At 38.5% G+C, this 24084-nt stretch overlaps 1 protein-coding gene across 2 annotated transcripts in view; it reads left to right on the forward strand.

Annotated features, from left to right (window-relative positions):
- The window catches only part of UBAP2 (ubiquitin associated protein 2), a 124643-nt gene that overhangs the window by 40374 nt on the left and 60185 nt on the right, over positions 1 to 24084 (forward strand). For both annotated transcript variants that reach the window (XM_083884524.1, XM_083884525.1), the window contains exons 7-12: positions 8497 to 8551; positions 9705 to 9808; positions 16000 to 16052; positions 20593 to 20660; positions 21722 to 21911; positions 22581 to 22794. In XM_083884524.1, coding sequence (XP_083740650.1) covers positions 8497 to 8551; positions 9705 to 9808; positions 16000 to 16052; positions 20593 to 20660; positions 21722 to 21911; positions 22581 to 22794 — 684 coding nt within the window. The remainder of the gene's footprint in view (positions 1 to 8496; positions 8552 to 9704; positions 9809 to 15999; positions 16053 to 20592; positions 20661 to 21721; positions 21912 to 22580; positions 22795 to 24084) is intronic.

Consider the following 24084-nt stretch of genomic DNA (forward strand, 5'->3'; position numbering starts at 1 on the left):
ATCATATATCTCAAACTTTATCATCAGATCAAACGGACCTGTCTAACTTAAGAGATAGAAACTTCAAAAAGTTTGTTTACTGGCTTTGTGTACATAGTATTTCTATATATCTCACTAAATATTTTAGACTGTACTTCATGCAAAGTATATTAGTGAAGTGTCTGTGATGAACCTGAACCAACTACAGGATCATTATCTTACAAGTGTGTGTGTTCTATAGCAGGAAATACCTGATTAATTTTACAATGCAAACCCTTGAAATCTGCAGGGAGTTTTAGAAATCTGTGTAATTCAGTTCTTATCATTTCAGGGCTATGTGACCTTCTTTCTTTGGATATTAGTAGAAATAATAATAAAAGACTTCCTGCCGTTTCATTCTCTAGTCTTTCTTTTCTGTTACACAGAACAGTCAAATGAGAGATAACATACTTCAGCTGAAAGTAAACAGATTGCTGGTAATTACCACAGAACCCATTTTTAGAAGTATTTCATGCAGTGTGTGTGTGTGGATATCTAGGCAGTGGATGTGAAATAAGGGGTCAGCTAATTATCTGAGCAATACACTGTCTCTCTATTTTAAGCTACCTTCTCAGGCAGGAGTTATCTTACTGTCTGCCTTCTAGGAGATTTGCTGGGCTATCATGTATTACTGCTTCAGTGTACCAAAACATAATTTTAAGAAATGATAAGGAACTGAAAATAGCAAAAATAGGATTGAGAGGTGATAATGTGCTGTTTACTGAGGGGTAAAAACCCTGATACTGAGTATTTGGTATTCAGTGTGTTAGGCACTAGCTTTATCTGGCATTAGATCCTCCATTAACGACATGTCATGTTTCTTCTAACTTTATAGGGTAGTAGGTAAACAGTGCAAACACCACTGTGTGCTGGTATGCCAGGCGTTAGGGACTTGAACCATGTACAAATTGTTGACTCATGAACAGAATGCAAAAATGTATCACAGCATGTGTAACAGGACCTGTCTCAGCTGTAGTTGCTCTTAGCTAAATCTTTGCTTGTTAAACTAAAGGTGTAAACTTTGTATTGAAGTCAGGGAATATCTTGTTTTAAGATGCCTTCTCATCTGTGCTTCTTTTCAGAACCAAATTTCTTGCATGAACTTATTTTAAGTGTAAAAAATACTGTAATGGTGATGAGCAGTAATTGCATCAAAGTGATTATATTTGTCAGTATAGCAAAAATTTGCAACTGTCTAGAGTGGAATCTCCTGAAGAAATTATGGAGGCAGATGGTTATGTCTTTAGGATTGTCAGCTACAGAAACGTTTTCTCATTTGTGTTTTAATTGGCTGCAGTGTTGTATACAAATTGACAAACTTTACCAGCACAGGTTGTTTTTATGCTGCTGTTTTTTACTGTTCTTGAATCTTGGATTTTAAGTGCAGGTCTGACTCTCCCAGGTTCTCTACTTCATATTGAAAAGGTTGCAGAGAAAAAAAAAAAAAGGATGTAGAGCTAGAAAAGGCTTTTGAAGGAATTGGGAAGTCTGCAGTTATGGTGTGTGAGGAACAAGTAGTCTAGGATTTTTCTGCTTGTGAGAGAGGACTGAGTGGGTGTATGGTAGAGATCTGTTAAACTTCTGTGGGGGCATCAACTAATCATGCCAAGCAAGTATGCAAAAGAGAGACTATTAAATGAGATCAGCAGGTTACAGCTTCAAGATGAACTTAAAGATTGGTTCTTCATACATGTAGTTAACCTGAAGAACTTGCAGTACGATGATGTGGTGCAGAAAATGTGACTTGGCAATTTCATCCTAAAAAAGAACCACAGGCAAGAAAAAGAGAATTCACTAAAGATTTTGTTGTATGTTAATTATCTTTGACTAAGGAAGTCAAAGCCACAAATAGTTGCAGACCAAGAAGGCATCCAAAGAAACTACACTGTGGTTTCAGTTCATGTGCTCTTCCCTAGATATCTAATTGCCCATGGCTTGTAAAGGAATAACAGGTAGGTGTGCTTTTGGATTTGATTCAGCATAGAAATTGTTATAGATTCATGTATAGTAATTCTCCTGATTTGCAAAGACAAGATAGGTTTATTGCTTGCACTTCTGTTTATCTTTTTTACTTCATTATTCTAGAACAACATGAGCATGCCATAAATATGGGTTCTGCCAGGGATTTTTTTCTACAAAACAGATATAAAAATGAAAGGAAAAAAATGCTATGTTTTAATTCCAACTCCTGTTTTGTCTACTGGCTGTATAGGAAAATAAAGCAGCTTATCCTTTTCATAGATATCTGATTATAGTCCAGTTTGTATCCTTGATCTCTTTTCATTGGTTTTAACATAAGAAATATCTATCCTTGAAAAAATTGAGTTTCTGTATCCAGAACTGCCTGTATAAACATTTGGTTCAAAAGCTTAGACCAGTTGGCACAGGATATAGCTTGGATTTTTTTTTGCCAAAATTAAGGAAGATGTTGTGTTCTTCTAAAATGTGGATGTGGAGCAGACCTTCTGGAAGTCAAAATTTGAAGTTTGTTTAGTTTTGCTGCGGCTGATTCTGCATTAGTTAAGAAACTCTTGTCATGTATATTTTTTATTTTTTTGATAATATCGTAGTTTACTTGTAACAAGCCACCTACTTTCTTTTAAATACAATTTTAGAGTTGAAAGTTTTCAGCATGACTTGTAAAAAAGCCTTCTAAAGTAAATGCAGTATATAAAACTGATTAATTGCTTCTAACTTTATGGTGATTATAAAGACAAAAGTAATTTAAATTATTAAATCCAACTTTGGTGTTTGTTTTGGTCGTATGGAGTACCTAGAATACAATGTTTTTGTACTTAGCATCCTTACCTCTTAAGGCTTAATAAGCCTCTGTCAGCTTGGTTCTGCTGGGAGGATGGCTGGCTCTGCACTGCCAGAGCAGAGACAAGGGCAGTTCAGTTACTCTCTAGTCAGAGATCAGCACAGATTTAGAATGTTGCCTGTGCATCGAGTCTGTATTTCCTTTTTCTTGCAGCTGTTCTTCAGGCCATTTCTTAACCTTGAAGTAACTTCCACTAATTTAAACTCTGAGTGAAAATCTGAGTTTTGAAATAAAGCACCTATGTTGCAGTGCAAGGATTTAGGTCTACAAGCTCAGCAGACTTGATTTTCTGCAGAATAGATTATTAATTTAATGGGCTAGTCCCATCTGAGTTGTGCTTCTACATACCTTTCTTGTACTGCCATGAAATGTGCATTTGCTTTGGGAGGAGAAATGTTGGGAATGTGGAGAGCAATTCCTGCCATGTATGGATGGTACCAGAGTGGAGAAGTGATTATGTAATGAGTGTTTTGAACTCGTAGTGGCTTTTAGTGAAAACAGGAAACCCTGCCTCCTTACACAGTTGGCTGTAAGTATTGACCTTTCTAGAGTTCATTCAGAAGGAAAATAAAAAGAGTAAGGTAGCAGGTGACAGTAGCGGAAGACTCATCTGAGAGGCACAGAGGCACCCCTTTGGTGACATGTTGTGCTATCTAGGGAGGTGTGCTGGTTACCAGGGGCTCTTATCAGGGATGTCAGCGAGACTACTAGGCTTCTAGCAGTCTACTGACTGTTACTCCGGCTGATATTTCCTATGGGCACCAGTGGTAGAGCTAGGAGCCGTCTAAACAGCATGAAGGGGGATTACAGAGCCTTGGGTGTGGCTGTAAGGCACTCTGAAGCAGGTAGTTTTTTCATCCATGCTCCCTGTCAAAAACAAAGGGGGTAGAAAGGGCCAGTTGTATTTGGAGAATCAGCAGGTGTTCACAGGCCTTGTGCCACAGGTGGGGATTTGACGACTTAGACCAGGGGACTCGCTTTGAGAAACCTGGTCTTCTGGGGACTGATGGGTTCCATCTGTCAGGGAAGGGGACAAGCATCCTTGGTCATCATGGCTTCATGAAGGGCAAGTCGTGCCTGACCAATCCAGTGTCCTGTGATGGAGTGATCACAACAGTCAACAAGATAAAGCTGGCATCATTTATCTAGACTTCTGTAAGACCTTTGACATGGTCACATATGACATCCTTATATCTACATTGAGGAGAGAGGGATTTGAAAGGTGAACTGTTTGGTGGATAAAGAATTGGCTGGATGGATGCATCTAGTTAGTTGTGGTCAATGGTTCTATGTCCAGATGGAGGCTGGTGACAAGTGGTATCCCTCAAGGCTCTTGGAACTGGTGCTCTTTAATATCTTTATCACTGACATAGTGAGATCAAGTGCACCCTCAGTAAATTTACAGATGATGCTATGCTGAGAGTTGCAGCTGACGCACCTGAAGGATGAGATGTCATCCGAAGGGACCTGGACAAGCTTAAGGAGTAGGCCTATGGGAATTTCATGAGGTTTAGCAAGATCATGTTGAAGAAGCTGCACTCAGATCAGGGCAATCCCAAGTGTAAATACAGCCTGGGGAGAAGAACTCTTTGAGAGCAGATGAAAAGCTGTCATGAGCTGGCAATGTGTGCTTGCAGCCTAGGAAGCAAACTATTATCTGGGAACCCCTTATTGTGGGGCTGATGAGGAACGTGAGGGTCAAGGGCAGCTTGGGGCTGTAGTGACAGTAAAATGGTGGTGGTTGAGATCTTTGGGGCAGTGATGAGAACACTCAACAAGCTCACTGCCATGGCCTTCAGGAGAGCAGACTTTGGCCTCTTCAAGGATCTGCTTGGTAGAGTGCCATGGGACAGAGCCCCAGAGGAAGAGGGGCCCAGGAAAGCTTATTATAATATTTAAGGATTCCTTCTTCCAAGATTGGGAGTAATGCACCCCAGCCAAAAGAAAGACAAAACTACCCCAACTCTGTGGATGAAAAGGAGCCCCTGAACAAATTCAAACACAAAAAGGAAGCCCAGAGGAGGAAACAAATACATGTAGCCTGGGAGGCAGAGGAAGGTGAGATTGCCTGAGTAGCCAGGGTGGTTCTGGGTAGGAATACAAAAGTTACATTGTTGGTGATAAAAGGAGGACAGGAAAATGTGTAAGAAAACAGGAGACCTTGCTAACCAGGACATGGAAAAGCCAAAGTACTTAATTACTTTTTTTTGCTCTGGTCTTTTCCGCCAAGATTTCCAGCCATATGAGTTACAGAAGGTAGAGGCAGGGGCTGGGAAATGAATAACCATCTGCTGTAGGAGAGGATCAGGTCTGAGACTGTTTAAGAAACCTGAAGGTGCACATGTCCATGGGGCCTGACAAGATACATCTGCAGGTGCCCAGGAAACTGGAAGAGGAAGTGGCTAAACCACCATCCATCGTATTTGAGTTCCCACTGATGAAAAAAGGGAACCATAACCTCCATTTTAGAAAGGGAAGGAAGGCAGACCTGGGGAACTAGAGACCAGAGAGTCTCACATCTGTGCCTGGCAAGATCCTGGAGTAGATCCTCCTGGAAACTAAGTTAAGGGACTTGAAAAGTGTGAGATGAGGAAAACTGACCATCACAAAAAAAGAGGTGGGCAACATATTGCTGTAGATAGCAGGGTTTTTTGGTGGCTTGGTGTAAAGGTTTTCTGGCATCTATTGAGGTGGGAACTGGTCTGGAGAGCTGATCCAAAAGTGTTTCAAATACTGTTTCCTGGTAGTTCTTTGGTGCTCACTCACTGGAAAGTGCAAAACTGTCAGTGCACAAAAGAGCAGAGCTTGTGATCACTGATGAGGAAGACCACAATTGTAGTTATTCTAATTTAAATGGGTTTAAATTATTGTGGGATTGCATGCTTGGTATTTGCATTCCTGCTGTGAATTTTGAAAGCTTCATTTGCTCATTGACTTTTTAGTCACTGTTAAAAAGCATAAAAAGTTTGTAGGTATCCTGTGGACATTCACAGTTGTTTCGTGACTAACTTCTCTGTGTTAAAAGACTGAATCTTCTCTTTTAAGGCCTTTTTTAAATTTTGACAGCTGAAAGAAGTAGCTTTCTTTGTATCAGAATGTAAGGATATTCTAGTGGTCTGGTCGTGTCAAAGAGAATACTAACCCTTTCCACTGGCATCTTGCACTAGTGATTGTGATGTCGGAGATCTTATGACTGAGTGAGGTGGTATTGCAGTGGTGAGCGTTCAATGCTCCATATTTTAAGTTAGTTTTTCTAACTTTGAATTTAGTATTTTGGTTTGGTACTCCTTTTGCCTTCATTAGAAAGGGTTTTTTTTCATTTGTTGATAAAACTTAATTCCAGTTTTGACAGAAAGCATAGACACAGCATTACAAAGTTAAAGGAATTCACTTGAAAACAAGTTCAGGACTATCTTTCATAGTGATCTGGTATAAAAGATGCCTTGCTGGCTAGTAGTCAAAGACCATGCATGGAACTTCAGGTATACCATTTTTTTTTCTCACAATTTCTGAAATTGTTGCTTATTGGTGTTTTTAGTCAGCAGTTTATTGCGTCCATTATGGGAACATATCTTACGTATGCCTGACTTGCTAAAGCATCACCTTCTCTTTAGTGTTCTAAGTTCCTTAAGGCTTTTGCGTTTGAGATATTGGAGTGACTTACCTCCCTTTCTAAAAAGACATGACAGCTGTTTCAGTTATCTCTCTGTACCTCATATCTGTATCACTAAAAACTGATTCTGGTTGAATGTTTCTGCGTTTCGCTGGTCCCGTACTTCAGCTTGTCAGAAAACTGTTGATTTTTTTTTTTTTCTGTGCAATTTCTGTAAATGGTGTTTAATGCTCTATTGATACCGATCAAAAGTAATTTTATTACATGATGGCCCCTACCATGTCCCCAGGTAAACTTGTGTAGCTGATTCTACTCTTAAAAAAACTTACTGACGTAAAAAACTTGCTGGACAGAAAGGTAATCCAGAGTGCTCTGACTTTGGCAGAGGATAGCAGTAGAGTAAATAGGCTGAGCAACAAGGTTCAGTGGCCAAGTTGGAGGCAGTTGGTACAGTGGGGTTTGAGGCACTGTTGTTTATGGCAAAGAGCAAATGGGCTCAGTGAAGATGAGTGGCAAATGCCAGGTTGCAGCAGTTGTTGCTTCTTTCCTAACCTCTGTTTGCCTTCTCTCCAACCAGTTGTGAGAAGAGAGAGAGCAAAGAGGGGAAAATGATGTAGAAATAACAGAGCTAGTCAGTGTCAGACGTAAGCTGTTCTGTGTTCTTGTCCCAACAAAATGCTGTGTGTTGCTGGATGGGGAATCTTTCATCGACTTTGATGCTTCTAAGAAATTTTGAAGAAGTAGGTCCAGAAATGTCTTTTAGCACTTCAACAGTGAACTGGGGTAAGGGGAAGAATGAGTGGTAAGAGCAGAAAACAGAAAGTCATTAAAGTAGAAGCTTCGTAAACTGGTGTTACCATGTCCTGGAGGTACTGGTCTTGCTCAGTTGGAGTTGTCTCCTGAAAGTAATGGGTAATTCTTATCCAACTTTGAACAGCCTGTCATAGGTAATTCTGACCTATGGACATCAGTGTTTTGGTGATTTAAAATTACAATTTTTGTGTGCTCTGGTAAACTTGCAGTTGCTTGGTGACTTACAATTACCACATAATTTTGTCATTAAAATAAACATTGTTTTATTCTCTGAGTGCAGCTCTTGACCTCCTTCTGATCTTGTAATACAAAATAATGTTCTTACCCTTCCTCAAAAAAAACTGAACAAACTGGGTAAGCCTTACATAAAACCCCTAAAAAGGTGGGGAAGGAAATCTATGCAGAAATATATTACATATACAAAATAGTTGGTAACACTTTTTGTAGACACTTGCTTTGCGTATTCTTTAATAACGCAAAAATTTTCATGCCTTGTTGGCAATGCACAAAAAATACAATATACAATGTGCAAAAATTAGGCTGTTCATTGTATCAAGAAGCACATAAACTGAGGCTAGTAATCAAAATTGGAGGAAACAAATACTTGTTTTTTGTTAAAACAAATTAATATTTTAATGGATAATAACAAGGAAGTTGAGTTATTTGATTTGGGTATTTTTCTGTCAGTAACTGTGATGAAGGGTGAGTCAAAAGGAGTGTGTGATCAGAGATTGTCAAGAGCACAGGAGGGTGGACAGGTGGTCTGAGTCAGAGAAGGAAAGAAGTGGAGAATTTCAACTTTTTCCTCACAGATAAGGAGTGACAGAGAATTGCTTGAAAGATCAGGATACTCAGAGAGGCTGGGATTCTAGAGCATCTTAGGAAAGAATAAGACAGTAGAGACAAAATTCTGAACAATGTCTAATAAGTTGGCAATAGCAGTGTTTGGGATGAGTCTTTAGGTAATTTCTTTTAATGACATTTGGAGCTACTTCATGAGACACAGAAAAGACAGCAAATTATTGCAGATCCTACTGAAATGCATGGTCTTAGATGAACCAAGGCTTGTTTGAGTGTGTTAGGGAAGCAAATTCTGTGTGGGAATTTGGGAAGTAAATGATATTTAACTTCAGCTATGGTAGTTTTGTTGAACTGTGGCATTCTTTAATGTGACAGACTAGTGACTGGCGGCTCCTCTGCTGTTGCTGTTAAATGGTGTTTTCTCTCCTAGGGTTTGGACGTGGCAGAGGGAGAGGAGCGGGGAGGTTTTCAGCACAAGGCATGGGGTAAGAAACATGCAGAGCACAGATTTTGGCAAGGATCAAACCGAGTGGCAATATTAATTGACAATGTTGCCACTGTATGTATGGATATTGCTGTATGTTTGATAAACCAATATGAATGCAAAAATTGAAAAATCTTAGTTCATGAATGGAATATTTTTGTCTTAAACTAGTGTTTCTAACTAGGCACACCCGTAGAATCCTAATATCTGTCCACTCAGTGTTATTATCTCAAACATGGAGAGCCATACCTGCTCTCAGCCACATCATGCCTTGGAGTCTGAAAGTTGTGTGCTACAGTCCTAGGTCAATTTAAAACTAGATTTATTTCAGTGTAATGAAGAATGTGCACTGAACATATATAAAACTTGAAAGTGGCAATTCTAAACTTTCTTCTGTTTTTGAGGTTTCATGCTTTGGCTCTTTGGACTCATACAGATTTTAAAACAGATTCAAGAAGTTAGCAGCTTAAAAGTTTGATTAAGATTCTGTTGGAACAACTTGGTTTATAGAAATGTAGCCTCCACTACTTTCACTCAGTGTTTGCCTTTAATGACACTTCATGAAACATTAGTGATGTCATGATGAACTAGAGTCTTGTTCTACTTTTCTAATTATTCTTGTTCATACTTGAAGATGATGAACTGAAAAGAGGTTTTTCTTCAATAATGCTTTTTCACCTTTTCGCTGGAACTGTGTGTTTTGGCATTGATGTCAGCAGAGCACTTTGAAATAATCTTATTGGTGCTCTGAAAGGACATGATACTCAGCACTTATCAGTCGGCCACCTGCTGAAAAACTTAGCAGTTGAGAGAATCATATCGCTGTGTATATAAACAAATGCTTTCTAACACCGGGAGGAGTAGGTTAACTGATATGCTGTTAACTGGTTTTTCAGGAATTGATTTGGTTCAGTTTCTTTAGAGAAATTTTATTTACCAGTCTCTTCACTTTCTTCTCTTGCTATTTTCTCCCTTTTTATCTCTGTCTGCTCATAGAAGAATTTTTTTTTTTTTTTGAAACTAAAAGCTGTCAAGATAATTTATGTGGAAATAAAGATGTTAAATCTAATACAACTTCAGCTAAAAATTATGACACTTGTGCTCACTGAATGACCCATGTATTCTCTTCCATTTCTTAACTTTCAAAACTCTAGGACATTTAATCCTGCAGACTATACGGAGTCTTCTGCCACTGATGGCTTTGGGACAAAGTCAGAGATCTGGGAGACTGGTCAGAATGATGCAGATGATGGAACTGGTAAGATGCTTCAAGAAGTGGAAGGAATGAAGACCTGTAGCAAATTGCAGCTAAAATAACCATTCTGTTAGTGTTCAATTAACTTTTGAAAATTTCAATACATCTCTAGTGACACAGATTAGGGTGATTTTTAAGTTTAACTGCTGCTGATGTGCAGAGCCTGAGTGTCTCTCTGGTGAGAATGAAGGGAGGCATTTTGCAATTCTTTTGTTTTAGTACTAACAAACTCTTGAGAGACCAAGGAATTTGAAGAGTCAGTGGAAGAACCTTGTATGTAAAGACGTGTTTAGATATCTTAATACTGCTTAAGATCTCACCTAATGTAGTTTAAGAAGCATAAGTTCCGTGGAATTGATAGGTCCACAGGCTTTAGGCAATAGAGTGTAAATATCTAAGAAGAAAAAGAAAAGTATACAAGTATGAATTCACTCAGTGGCACTGGGATGGCTTTGGAAGCCCTTGCTGCACAATGCAGAAATGTAAGGATATGTCTCTGGATGGAGGAGAGTTCCACAATCTGCAGCTTTTGAAGAGAGAAACTATTAACTAAAGCAGAAGTAGGCACTTGAATTGAAGCCAAAAAGCTGTTGACCTGTCTGAAGATTGAGGCAGATGTGTGTTTCAAGTGAAAAGAACACACTTTCAAGTATGAAGTTTCAAGTGAAAAGTACACGCTTTCGGCTTAAAGGCAGGAGACTGACAGTTTGGAGAGGAACCATTTGGCTGTGGTCTTACAGTGATTCAGAAATAAGCAGGGTGGCCTGCTTATCTGTGATGGGAAAAATAGGATACCTTGCTGCTTCATGTGTTCTGTGACAGGAGATGAAGGCAAAGGAAACCCTGTGTTAGAATGGAGAAAGTAATATATGTTTTTGTCTTCACTTGGGAGCCATTGAGAAAATTTCTTTTAACTGAAGCAATGGGTAACTCTTCTGATCTCTTCATTTGTGAAGCCTCCTCAGGTGATTTTTCATCAGCTCCCGTGTCAAGTGTGGAAGCTGATCCTGAACGGCAGAGTATGCTCTGTTGAGCTCTGTTGTGAGCTCCTTGAGAGATGCAGCTTTCTGAATGTCTTACAAGCTATTTTCCATTTAATCATAGAAGACAACAGGCTCAAAGTTTAGGGAGGTTTATTAATCAGCTGTCTTCTCACTCTGATTGCCTTCTAAACCAGTGTGGAAGAGTGACTTTGAGTGTACTAGTGGTTGTTAATGGGAGTATTCTTGCCAAATATGATATTACCCTAAGAAATTACTTTTTAAATTACTTGGTGCTGTAGCACAATCAGAAATACTCACTTTTGTTTTCAGTCACATTAGTTTTTCAAATAAGGAAGATATCTAACATCTTTAAAATTCCTTTAGGGATTCTTATGTTGTTGTTTGCTAACTGTTGGCAGGGGGTAGGGTATGTTGTCACAGGGGTTGCAGAAGCTGTAAGGTTAACTAAGTAAAGAAAGATCTGCAAGAAAGGTACTAGGAGACGGGACAAGGTAGAGAATCACCAGTTTGTTACTACTGATTGCATCTGTAAGGGTGTAGCTTACGCATGACTTGTGCTCTGCTTCCAAAATGAATTCAAGTGCTCTGCTCTCCCTGCTAACTCAAAGTAGCCTTCATGTGCGTCTGTTTACAGCAGCCTCTGTCCTTGTAGGCATATCCTTAGTGTTCAGTAAGGGAAGAAATCTGCCTAGGAATAAGAGTAGCTTGGTGTGGGTAAACAGATCCCTCTAACAGTACAAATGTGTCACCATGAGAGGTGTACTGCTGACAGAGTGGTGGAAATTCAGATGTATGGAATTTCCCTTTGGATGCCAAGCGCATTTTTGCTGTACTCATGTCATCAACAACCACACTGGACTTCAATAACACAACTTAAGGCATGCATGGAAATCTGGGAAGCATTGTAGGAAGAAGATGTGAAAAGATATTTGGGAATTTTCCCTGGCCTTGTTGAATGAATGAATCTTTGAGGTATGAATGAGTGGTGGGGGAGTTGCTGCAAAATTACTTGGTTGGCAGCAAATTAAAGTAGACTGTAAATGTGAGTGTTCTTGTTGGGTGTTTAGTACCTTTTTGTTGCTAATCTTAATTTACTTTCAGATGAAAAAGCACAATAAGTGACAAAACAAAAATGTCTCTCTACAGAATGCTACTTTTATGGTGTTGCTTCTTTAGACAAGCTCTAGGAATGTCTGAAAGAAGTCCCTGGGCCAGAAAGAATAACTTCAGAAAGAAGGGGCTTTAAAACTGAATCATGAATTTTGTCCAAGTGGGGTAGCACTTTTGGCCTTGTGATGGAAAGCATCTTGAGGGTTTTTAGAGGAAGCTGCCGCTGGGGTGGTAATTTTACAGCAGAAGAGACTTCTGGGAAGGAACATGGAAGCAGTGATGGGGAGGACAGTGGCAGACAAGGTATGGGGCTGGAAGTAGGTTGCATAAAGTTGAGCATGGTTTGACTTGTTAATCCCAGATATTAATTTTCAGGTTTCCCCCCCTAAATTTACAGTGCCGTTTTGTTAATTACAAATCAATGAACAATGATAAATGTTGAAAAAATAATGCTAATTACAAATCAGTTAAGTTCCCAGTTAAGTTAGGGGAGTTTTGAATATAGAAACTATATGTGTATGGAAAACTGTAAAGCTTGCAGTGGGCTTTATAGATGTCAGGTAAGAGTTTATACAGGAAGGAAATACCCCTCTTTATTCTTCATTACCCAGTCCCATTTCTTATTTCATCTATAAAGAAGGTAAACAATATTAGCTTATGCTGTCTACTTGGAAACTAGTGTCTTTCATCTGCAGTTACATTGAAGAGGAGATAACTGGGTAACTGCCTAGAGAAATAAGAGATCTTTGCTTATCAAAATATTTTCTGAAGACATCATACAAATATAAACTCTTTGTGACATTCTGAGTAATTTACTAAGTATTTCTTCCTTTAGCCATTTCTTAATTTAGCTGAGGAAAAGAATATTTTCATTAAAAATAAATGCAGTATTTGTTTCCAAAATGTAGTTTCTGTCATGATTGTTGCAGATGCCAGAGGCCTCATGGTAATTTGAATCGTGTTTCTAGGTGCACCATTGTCTAACCCAGTAGAAAAGCTAACTGGTTCTGTGAAGGTAAAATTTAGTTTTGGTTGAAATATAGACTGAAGGGCAAGTCTTCAATAGTTCATAACGTTTAAGTGTAATTGTATTCCAGACAACACAGCATCAGTTTTCCTGCATCCTAATTTATATAAAACTAATGTACAGATGAAATAGAAGGGACAGATGAAGACAAACAAAATTACCAATTCTCCTCCAAAAGGGAATAAACTTGAGCAGCCTGATTCCTTTCTTACCTTTTTTGTAATGTACGGGATAGTAGGAGAAAATGAGCAAAAGCACATCAGTTCTTGTACATAAATTATATTGGAGGTGCTCACTTCTCAAAGTTGATTGTAAAAATGGCTTTGTGTTCTGGTAATTTACTCACATCTCTACTTTGATAGAATTTCATAAGTTTCATGGAAAAGCTTCTTTTGTTATCTTAGTTATGAACAATCTTAAATTACTTTGAAACTCGAGAATGACAAGAAATAAACAATAAATTATTAGGGAGTTTTTTTTTCAAGACAGACAGTTGTGTTACTTGGGAGAAAGTTGGTGTTTGGGTTTTTGTTTTTTGGGGGTTTTGTGTTTGGGTTTTTTTTTTTTTTTTAATATCTGCTGTAAAAGTCAAAAGGAGTATTTTAAGAAAACCTTCAAGTCTTTCTAGAATGCAAATCCAAAAGGAAAGAACTAGTACATAAGTTCAGCAAAGACCAAGTTAAATTTATTTTGGGGCTAATATCAATGATTATTCAAAGAAAGGGTAAAAAACTAAGTAGTGTGACAGGAAGAGGAAAATTTGAGGAACATAGCTGAAGCCTCATTGAAAGGGATATTCTGTTTTTATTGGCTTGGTAACTTTCCAAAACTGATTTTGTTACAAAGAGAAAGAAGAAAGGGTCACAAATAGTCATCTAGGCTGAAGCTTGTATGACAAGTATCCTTGAAAACACAAAGCATAATTTTGATGGAAAACAGAACTCTTGAATTGTGATGCTTTGCAAAGCTTCGGGGAAAGAGTGGGAAGAGGATGCATGAGTTGCAGTAATGCCAGGGTGGATTTTGGACTAAAAAGAAATGGATGCGCCTGTGGCAAGATCTGATTTAGAAATCCCATCAATAGGAGGAAGACATTCAAAAAACTGGATTTAGTGCACAGGAGAGTACTGAAATAACTGAGAGTGGAAGGATTGACTTGGGAAGGAAGAGTGTTAGGAAATGACACAAGTAAACTTGTCAGCTTGGGTCAATTAATAAAGGGGTGAAAGACTGTACGCAGTTTTCAAATTAAAGTATTTAAAAGAGTAAACCCTCAGAACTAGTTTTGTAAGAGGAAACAACAGATAATTGTTTAAACTGAATGTCAGGAAAACATCACAAGTATTATTCCAAGTAGGTTTGGTCTCTCAAAGGTGGTGGAAAATACTGAAGAGTCTGACTTGATGTGTCTGAGCTCTTTTTAGTGTTTATTTTATCAGACTCTGAGCTCTGTTTTAGTGTTTCGGTGTCAGTGCAAGGCTTGTCTTCCAGAGACAGGCCTTGGCACTGGCTTACGGGAGCTAAATATAAGCAGGGCAAATACTTCAATTTCTTCAAAGAAGAAATACTGGGGAAAGGGATTCTGTGCTGGTCAGGGGAAAGGAAAGACAATCAACTGTTCCTCTAAAAACTGCGGCTCATTGGGCTTTTCATCCTTTTTTAAATTTTTCTGGAAATGTGTGGATTACTCTAGAAATTTGAGTCACTGTAGTAGTTTTGCTACAGGGTATGGATTCCTAAAAAGATGAGCCGGATTAGGGGCCATTTGGTAAAATGTGAGCATGAAATGTTTCAGGCAACTCTATATTGCTCCACAGAGCCCACACAGAGTGGATGTTACCTTGCTCAGGGGCTGCCAAATCATTTTGGATTCCAAGGTATATTCCCTCTCTCTTCCCCCCACTGTGTGTAACCTTCATGTTCAACCCATTTGCCTCAGAGGACTGGCTCCGCTCGACCCTCCTCTGCCAAAGCCCACCGTGGTGTCATGGGGCAGGAGCAGAAGCACCAATGTGGTGCTGGCATTGGTGCTGGGTGGTTTTGATGCTGTCTTTGGGGGGCTTGTTTCTGGATTAGTGCGTCTCAGTTCCTGCTTAAGTGAAAGAAGAAGCAGTCCTTTTGTTTTTGTACTTGATCCAAGGTGCTGGCAGCACTGCCTTTGGTGTTGGTGTTTTCTTTGCTCATGGTTGCACGGTTTACGCAAAGGCTCTGGTTGTTGTTGGGATAACCTTCCCCGTAGTCCTGCTGGTGGTCAAGGCCTTCAGTCTCTTTATTGCTCCTCTGTCTGTCCCTGCTGTTTCCTATAGAAGGGGTTGGTTTTTTGCATCCATAGGATGGTTTTCTGTAGTTTTCCTGTTTCTGCATGCTGCACTGTGCCCCAGTGTTTGCCAAATCCAGTCTGCCACAAGTTACAGGTAGTGTTTTTCAGCTATGGTGGAAATTTAAAAATCATCCTGCTACCATTGTAAGAATTATTTATGTTTTAAAATAAATTGCTCTCTCGGGGGAAGGAATTGAAGTTGTTTTACTCTGAGGAGTGAGTTTACAGGTTGGAAAATAGTCTCCGTAGGCATAGCTTGGGTCTTGAAATAGAATGTCTTGAAAGTAGGGTCGTGGGTATTGAAGCAGGTGGTTGTGTTTTGTTCTGTATGAATTTGTGTGTGAAACCAGGGAATCCTGTGGGAGGGTTAACCTCTCACTGTCATTAGACCCATAGGAGGAAGTTCTTCCAATGTTTGGGATTAATCACTGGGTGCAGATTAGCATCCATGCTAATTAAGTCCGAAACCATGGTGGCTAAGAAATGCCTGAAATCAGAAATAAAGGGCAGGGGGAATGGAGGAGTGGTGATGTTTCCCTACCAAAATTTTAATTCTGCAGACCAGTTTCCTACAGCTTCCAACCATGTTTCAAAATATGTTTCCAGCCTCCAACTCCTTGCTTTGTGTTCCACTGATAATGGAAACAGGGTTGCTTGTAAAGCAGAAGGATTAAAACACAATGTTGTGCCTTTAACTTGTACCTGTTTTTCTTTCTTTATCCAATTAAAATAGGAGCATGGAAAAACTCAATAGAAGAATGGACAGCAGAAGACTGGAATGAAGATGTAAGTGCAACTGGTTGGATATACCAATTGATTATTTATTCTCTTGGAGTTTGTGTTGTTTTCAAAAACTAAATATTGAAGTAACCCCTTATTTCAAGTTTATTTTCAGAAGAGTTAAAATAAGTCATCCCTTTTGCCTCCTCCTGCAAGGTGGAATGTCAGTGTTATTCCTGGAAATGTGTGAATGTTTCATGTAACTGATACGGAAACACCATCCTTACCTAATGAGAGAGATATATCTTTTGAGAGAATTGAAAGAAATTCTTAAATTCCTATGTTTTCTACATCAGTTAATGTCATGAAAAGCCTGACATATTTTAAACCTGTCCTCAGTTTCTTCAGTATGTGCTATAGGTGGACTAAGGGCTAAGAATGGTAGAAATTTATGGGCTCTTCTCACCCCTGTTTGATGCTGGTACAAGACAGTCATATGGGAGGCGTGATGAGAAATGCTGATTAGGGATAGAGTTTGTTTTAATTAGTTACTAGAGCTGAAGAATTTGCAAATGAATTTTGAATCTCGAGCCCATTGTTAGTTTTTATTAATTTTGCATCCTGGAAAAATCCCTGTAACCTAGGAGAAAGTTTGTCTGCTGATATTCAGAAAGAGTGAATGAAACGTCAAGACGCAGATACATTAGCCCAAAACATGCACCAAAAAAAAAAGGGAAAAATGTGTACTACCTCTTGTTCTAAAAACAATTACAATCTATCACAAAACATATTAGTCTATTAAAATCTGCCTTGCAAGTTTTGGCAAATCTGTTACAGAGGAACCTTTACTCATTGTGGGCTTTTGTAGGAGAGCTATTAGTCCCCACAGCCTGGGGCCAGATGCCATCTAGTGCCTCGATTAATGATGGGGAAGTAAAACTAAAATAACTGCATCATAAAATGTTTGTGAAATACAAGAAGTATTGGAATAGCATATGAAAGTAAGCCAGTCATGTGGCGAGATTTGGATCTCTGCAAGATTTGACCTGTTCCAATGAAAAATACTTTATTATAGCCAAGTACATATTTGTTTTATAGGAATAAAGACATACCTCCAGAACAAGGGCCTGATGTCTGGAGAGCAGCAACTCAAAAGTTTTCAGAATTGTAGTGGATGTTGAGAGAAGAACATGAGCATGAGCTGATGCTGTATCAAAAAAGCTCCTATTTGCCTGTTGACACTCTTCTCTATCTTTTAGTCATTCTTGAGTTATGTTTCTTTATGTGGACACTCCTGAACTTGATACTTAAGTACTAAATCCAATTTCTCATTTCTTTTATAAATGAAAATTTGTGTACAATAGCTGAAAATGTCTGATCAAAGGATCCTTGAGAAGGGAGATTTTAGTTTGGGCCATCTGAAAGGGTTACCTTAGGAACATATGATGGACTCTGATTTTAGTTGAGCAGAGATATAATATGAACCTGTGTCTGGAAAATGGATCCATGGATTTAAGTAGGTAACAAACAGTTCTAGGGGCATGACTATTGATTACAAGAACCAAGGAAGCTGAGTATTTGTTGTCTGCAGGGAAAGACCAGGTGATTTTCTAAAGAATATTTCTATTTAAAGGTAGTGTTCTCTAGTCAGATACAAGTTAGAAACAAGTGAGTGAAATTTAACATTGTTTGACCCAAGAAGAATTAGGTTTTTGTGACCTAATAGTCCTCTCTGGTCCTTATCTTTTGCAGTGAATATTGAGCAAGTATAATAGGTTGTCAGGGCGTTATTAAATAGAATGGAAACTGCTTGCACTGAAAATGGGAGGTTATATTTTGTTAAAGGAATATTCAGGGCATGAACAATGAAGGACTAGACAAATATTGAGGTACTTTAGGTGGCTCTGGATTTTGCTCTTAAAATTGTGATCATGCTCTCCTGGCTAAAAAAAATTAGGTTTAACTACAGAAAGTATTCCAAAGGAGAGAAATAGAATAAATACAAATAGCTGGAAAGTGAATGATGGCAAACATTTTCTATATGATGTTGGTAGTCCTAGTTTTTATTTGAAACCACAGCAACAATTCTTTTAAAAAAGGAAAGAAAAAAAGTGTGTTTTGGTGGAAGTGATTTCTTTATCAGGAAGCAGCATGAGAAGTTGTTTTAATTTCTTTACCTTCACTACATCATACTAAAACAGTAAAAAGCCTTTTTTGTTTCTGATTTGTTGATGTTGAGTTTCTGTGAGGATGCCGGAGTATATTTTCCTCTTGTCCTCACAATTCCTGTACTCCTTTAGGAGCTGATGGCTAGTTGTCAAGTGTAGTGTCTGTTTGATGATGGGAGAAGGATTTTATCATAGGAACAGGAGCTGGAAAGCACAGGCATTTCAGTGCAGATGGAGGACATACCCCTGTGAGGCCAATACCAACAAATGGCTCACAACCGTTCATTCAGTTCTGGGAAAGTGCCAGAGCCTCAGTGAAAGATTTATGAGTGTAGCGTGCAGCGAACATAATGGCTTGATTGGGAGCTGGAAGTACTGTTTCTGAGAAATACTAAATACATACATGTAATAAAAATTTTCAACTGCTGCAGCAGGAAACATGTTTGACAAATGCTGTAACCCTGCAGAGTCCTGAATTAAGTGCTTGATTGGACCTTGTGGCAGTGAGTTTGCCACAAGGTGTAGTGTAAACCTCAATGTAACTGAGCTGGTAGCTGGAGACTTTTGTTTGCATTCTGGTTCATCTGTAGAGAGCATTTACTATCTCACACATCAAACATGCATTTGCATTGTCACAAACATTCTCAGTCTCTTTAATTTGCCTAATTTTTGGGGCTCATCAGTGTTTGTCCATGGTTAGTTCTTTCCTCAGTTATGTGAGTGTAAGAAACTGTTGACATTACAAAGAATTTAATAATTTAATATTTAACCAAGGAATTGCAGACCATAGAGTGCTGCCTGTGCCATTAGCTGACCTTGTGCCATGTAATGCAGGAATATCATAATACCCCAGAAAGTACAGTATGCCTTGCTGTAAAATAGAACATGTGGGGAAATGCTGAACAATAGAGGAACAGCCTTTTTAACTTAAATGTACTTAAGCGGAATGTTCTTTCTTTGTTTTGGTCAGTACACAGAGTTATGGGCTGTCAGCATTAATCTCAGATCAAGTGATCCAGAAATGAGGGATTAAAATGCATTGTGTTGGTAGCAAGGGAAGGGCAAGAAATGGAGGGAGGAATTGTGGTAGTACTGATTTCTTCATGGCCTCTTGTGTTTCTTGTAAGAGGGTTCTGGGAGAGTATATGAAATATCTCTGCTCTGCCTCTGAGTGGTTTGCTCCCAGTCAGTCCTTCTGTGCCCTTCTTAAAACAACAGTGTTTCTTTCACAAGAGACTGCTATCGGACTGCTATGTCCATGTTCAGGGATGCATATGCTGTCAGTAGAGCTGCCTGTGGGTTGGCAAATGAAATTGGCTTATGTCTGTGATGTCCTTTAAACTGGGCTGCTAGAAATATATGCAATTAAAAATGCATCATTTCCTACAAGAGCTGTATCAAATGGCACATTCTAAAGATGTTCTTTGTATAGGTCAGTTATGCTTCAGTCAAAGACAAAGCTTCCGAAGGATTTAAGGGTGATTTTGTGAAAATTAAATTTAAAACACAAGCACTGTATGTGCCTATCTCTGTCTTGCTAAACCTAACCGGTACTGGCTTAAGATCTATTCTGGTTTGCAAGTACTTCTGTCAATAGAATCAAATTAGCCCTAAGAAGTTATGGTTTCTCAACTACTACTCTTTAAACTAGAAAAAGTATTAAAAAAATCCAACCACGCTTCAAAGAACTGACCCCCTCTTCTCCCGAAGTCCCAACCAGCTCCACTTCCCCTGGTGCCTGTGCAAGTCTCTCTCTTTATTGTAACAGCATGGTGAAAATAGTGCCGCTTTCCTCTGTGGGTGGTCTGACTTGGTACCTGAGTGTCAGTATGTCCCTCATTTTATTACTGTTTCCGAGCTTGTGCTCTCTGAGCACTCTGTTAAAGACCTTATTGCCTCTCCTAACTGAGCTGCCAAGAAGGAACCATGAATGCCAGTTCACTGTACTTACCTGTACTTATTTGCCTCTGCTGGTGGTGGGAGCTGAAATGTCAGATGCAAGGATACATGGAACAAGTTTGAGCAGTGCAACATGTTACCCTTGTACAACAAGATTTATCAGAGTTGCTCTATAGGGTCATAAATTGTCTGCCCATTGATGTAGAATGGCTGTCACAATAATTGCTTTCTACAGTTAAACTGTTTCCCAAGCTGATGTAGTTACATTGGTATACTGTTCTATGCTGGTGCCTGTTTTCTGCAGGTCAAATTTCCTAACCCAACCCTCTAGTTAAACAGGTATTTCATTCTGTGGAGATGATTTTACTGAAGTTTGACTACATGTTTTTGTCTTCTTAAGCGGAGCTTCAGAGTAGCTGTTTGTAATGGTAGTTTGACTTTACTTTTATCTTGAAAGTGCATGACCACAATAGAATTTCTGCAGATGTTACAATAGGGAATTGTGAGCGTATAAAATTCTTCCCTCATCTCTTTTTCAGCTTTCTGAAACAAAAGTCTTCACTGCATCTTCTGTTCCAGCTGAAAATCATGTGACTCCTGGGCAAAGGTGAGCTCTTCTTCCATGTTTTCCCTATACTTTAAAAACCTTCTTGATTAAGCAATGTGAGCTTGCAACATAAAATATTGAATAAAAATGCTGTCAGAGATTGGTCAAAGTCATCTCAAAATTTAAAAAGCCTTGCTTGCAAATAATTGTTTCTGTGAGTTTCTGAGTTACATATTTTTGACTGTGAAAATGGAGACAGACTTACCAAGTGTGTGAGCATAACACATCGTCTGCATCAGGACTGCTTACAGGCAGGAAGAAAAGTAGCTGGGGAAAAAAATATTTTGCTGTTGAAAAGGGAGCTCTGGCTTTAGTGTCCAGAAAGTGGAAAGCCTGTCTTTGTAGATGCAGAAAGTCTTCAGAATTTAGTGCTTTGACAAATGTGTTGAATAAAAGCTTGCGTTGGCAAAAAGGTGAATTCCCTGGTAAACATTAGAGTTACAAGCCTTTACTGACAGAGAGTTAAGACAAGAACCAAAAATATGTCAGTTGCTACCTTCCTTTGCTTGCCCCTGTCTTCAAATGTCTTGGTAGTGATGTGGAATCAGCTGCCTCCATTTGCCTCGTGTTTCTGGAGAGCATGTGAAAGTTTAGTGATGAAGACCTTGGTAGTTGGATAGCATGAGATCTTAAACCTAAGTAGGCTAATGGTCTTGAAGGTCCTGATTCTGCTGTACTGCAGCAAAATTTTCTGTATAATATGGACGTGATTTGCATGAGTAATGGTGTCAGGTGGTGTGTAGTTTATATTTCTTTCTTTCTTAATGGTAGTATATTAATGTTTTTTGTTCTGTTCTTCCAGTGGATGTCCCTCAAATCATGTTAGAGAATGTTTTAGTTCATCCATTCAAATTGGGGTGGGATTTTTGTGTTTGTTACTTACTGGCAAAAAACTACCTTCTCTGTCTTTGTATGATAGACAAAAAAACATGTGAAAAACTTGTTGATCAGCAATAATTCTGTTACTGGCATGGCAGGTTTAGTATTGTTAGTGCTTTACTTAGTGTCAGTGAAGTTTAATCATGTTGTTCATTGCAGCCAAATTTCACTTTGTCTTGCAGCATTGATTTGGTGACACTGCTTCAAAAGCCAGTGACATCTACCCAAGAGACAGAAGGCAACTCATTTGAGTCTCCCCAGCAGCAGACCTTTGGCCAAGCCTTAGTATTCACAAATTCTCAGCACAGCACCCAGATGGCATCAGGAACAGGCAGCTCCAGTGCTGTAAACTCTTATTCTCCTCAAAGTCTGGTAAAACTATCTTATGTTTTCTGAATATTACATTTACTAAATGTTGTTCATGAATAAATATTTCAGGTTGAACCATTTTTCTAGTGCCAGTCATTTTGTGAGGTGTTTTGATATTTGTTGAAAAAGCTGAAAATAAAGAATATAATTTTTTCCTTTCACCCTGCTGAAAAGAAAAAGTATTACTTTTTTTTTTTTTTTTTTTTTTTTTTACTTTGCAGGTTGGTTGTTTCTGGGTTTACATGAAGTAGTTACATAAATTTTTGATGAGAGAGCAGATGTGCTCATTGCTTGCTGATGCAGGATAAAATAATTTGTTTATAGTTAAGAGTTCCAGGCCAGAAAACTGATATGTAATTTCCAAGCACATATTCAACTGCTTCTTGTGGAAGCATGCCTATTTCTGAGTCAGTTTTGAGGTTGTGAGATGAGGTGTTTATTCTCCAAAATTCAGTCCAGCTATTAGTAGATTTGTATTTTAAGATGCATGGGTTCAATAAGTTAATATTACTGTGATTACAGTAGTGGAAGGTTTTACTGGAAATTTGTTGATAATCTAGGTCTGAAAAGCTGCCAGATAGCAGCTGTAAACATTGACCCTATGATTAGGTTAATTTATTAGTTAAAATATTAACTCCACTCCTTTCCATTTTCTTGTTTTTCTTTTGGTAGTCGGCAGTTCTTTGTTCTGGCTTTGGAGAGCTCAGATCCTCTAAACTGGCAAACTCCACTGGTTCCCAAATCTTGGACCAATTGAAATCACCAGGATTGGGTCAGTTTACCTCTCAACAAACTAATAGCAATTCTGCCACCACGAGCACAGCTGCTGCATCATCCTGGGATCTAAAACCACCTAGTACTCAGTCCGCAGTCCTCAGTCAGTTTGGTAAGTGCTTTGACACAGCTGCTTCTCTCTTTCTCTCTGTATTATTAATCTAAGTAAGATTTCTTAATGACAATGATAGTTCAAAATTACTTTTGAATGAAAGACTTTTTCCAAAAATTTCAATCCTAGTAATGCAATTATTTACAACATTTTAAGTGTTAAGTTTATTTGCTGGTAATAGACATAACAAGTGTATCATGAACTCGGGTTTGCTAAGCTTAAGCCTACCCATAAATGTCATTACATCTTTAAAATTATTGAGCCTTCCAGGTAATGACATCTCTGATTTAGTGTGTTTCAATATTTACATGGAACTTTGTTGATAACTGTTTTTCAACAAATGCTGGAAAATACTTATTTTCATTGTACCTGTGCTGCATGCAAAGCTCAGTGCAAAGTTGTGTACTTGTATTTTGTTATATTTTTTTCCAAATTTTCTCTTCTAATCATTACATGAATTTTGAATGAGTACTCTGTAATTCCTTCGTAATGTGCATCACGCCTCAGTGTTCTCTCCCTAGTGTGCTGTGAATGATTCAGGTTACTTGTTCTGTATATTTATAATTATATGAAATTTTCATGTAATTGAGTAAAATTAGTAGCAACAGTGAGAATGACAGAAACTTATTTTCTGTAGTGTTGTTCCTAGCAGTGTCCTCACTGTGAAGAAGATAGCTCTTGTGTCTCTTGTGTCTGTGTATATATTTATGTGTAGATAAGCAGCCATTGGTAGCAATTGCTATCTTTGACAGGCAGAAATTCTTTAAAAAAAAAAAAAGAAAAAAGAAAAGTACATTTTAATGCTTTCTAATGGAGTCACCAGCTGAATAAAAAACGCTTCACACTGGAAATGCTGGTGATGGCTGACCAGTGCTTTAGGATTTCAGCATGCAAAAACTATGAAAGAGAAGACTGGGGAAAAAAGCTGTTCATGTCCAGCATCTCTTTGACTCTCAGCTACTGTGAGATGGTAGAGGACTTTCTGCTGTTTTTTTTCTTTAATTTTCTTCTTTGCGGAAGAAGGGAATCATAAATCACAATACCTCTATATTGCAACAACTCTATCCCTTGGAAATAATCATGTTATATCAACACAGTTAATTGCAGTGAAACTTCAAGTATTTGATTAAAATAATTCATAACAGTTTTTGAGGATGTGTTTGTGATAATATTGTGACTGTGTGGGTTTGTTTTAACATTTTTGGGAAAAACTAAATAATGCTTGGTCACAGCTGTTTATTTAAAGTAGTGGATGTATTAGCTGTTGTCCTTATTAGTGTTAGAGGGGTA

The sequence above is a fragment of the Zosterops lateralis genome (genome assembly GCF_965231275.1).
Source record: "Zosterops lateralis genome assembly, chromosome: Z".
Classification (NCBI taxonomy): Eukaryota; Metazoa; Chordata; class Aves; order Passeriformes; family Zosteropidae; genus Zosterops; species Zosterops lateralis.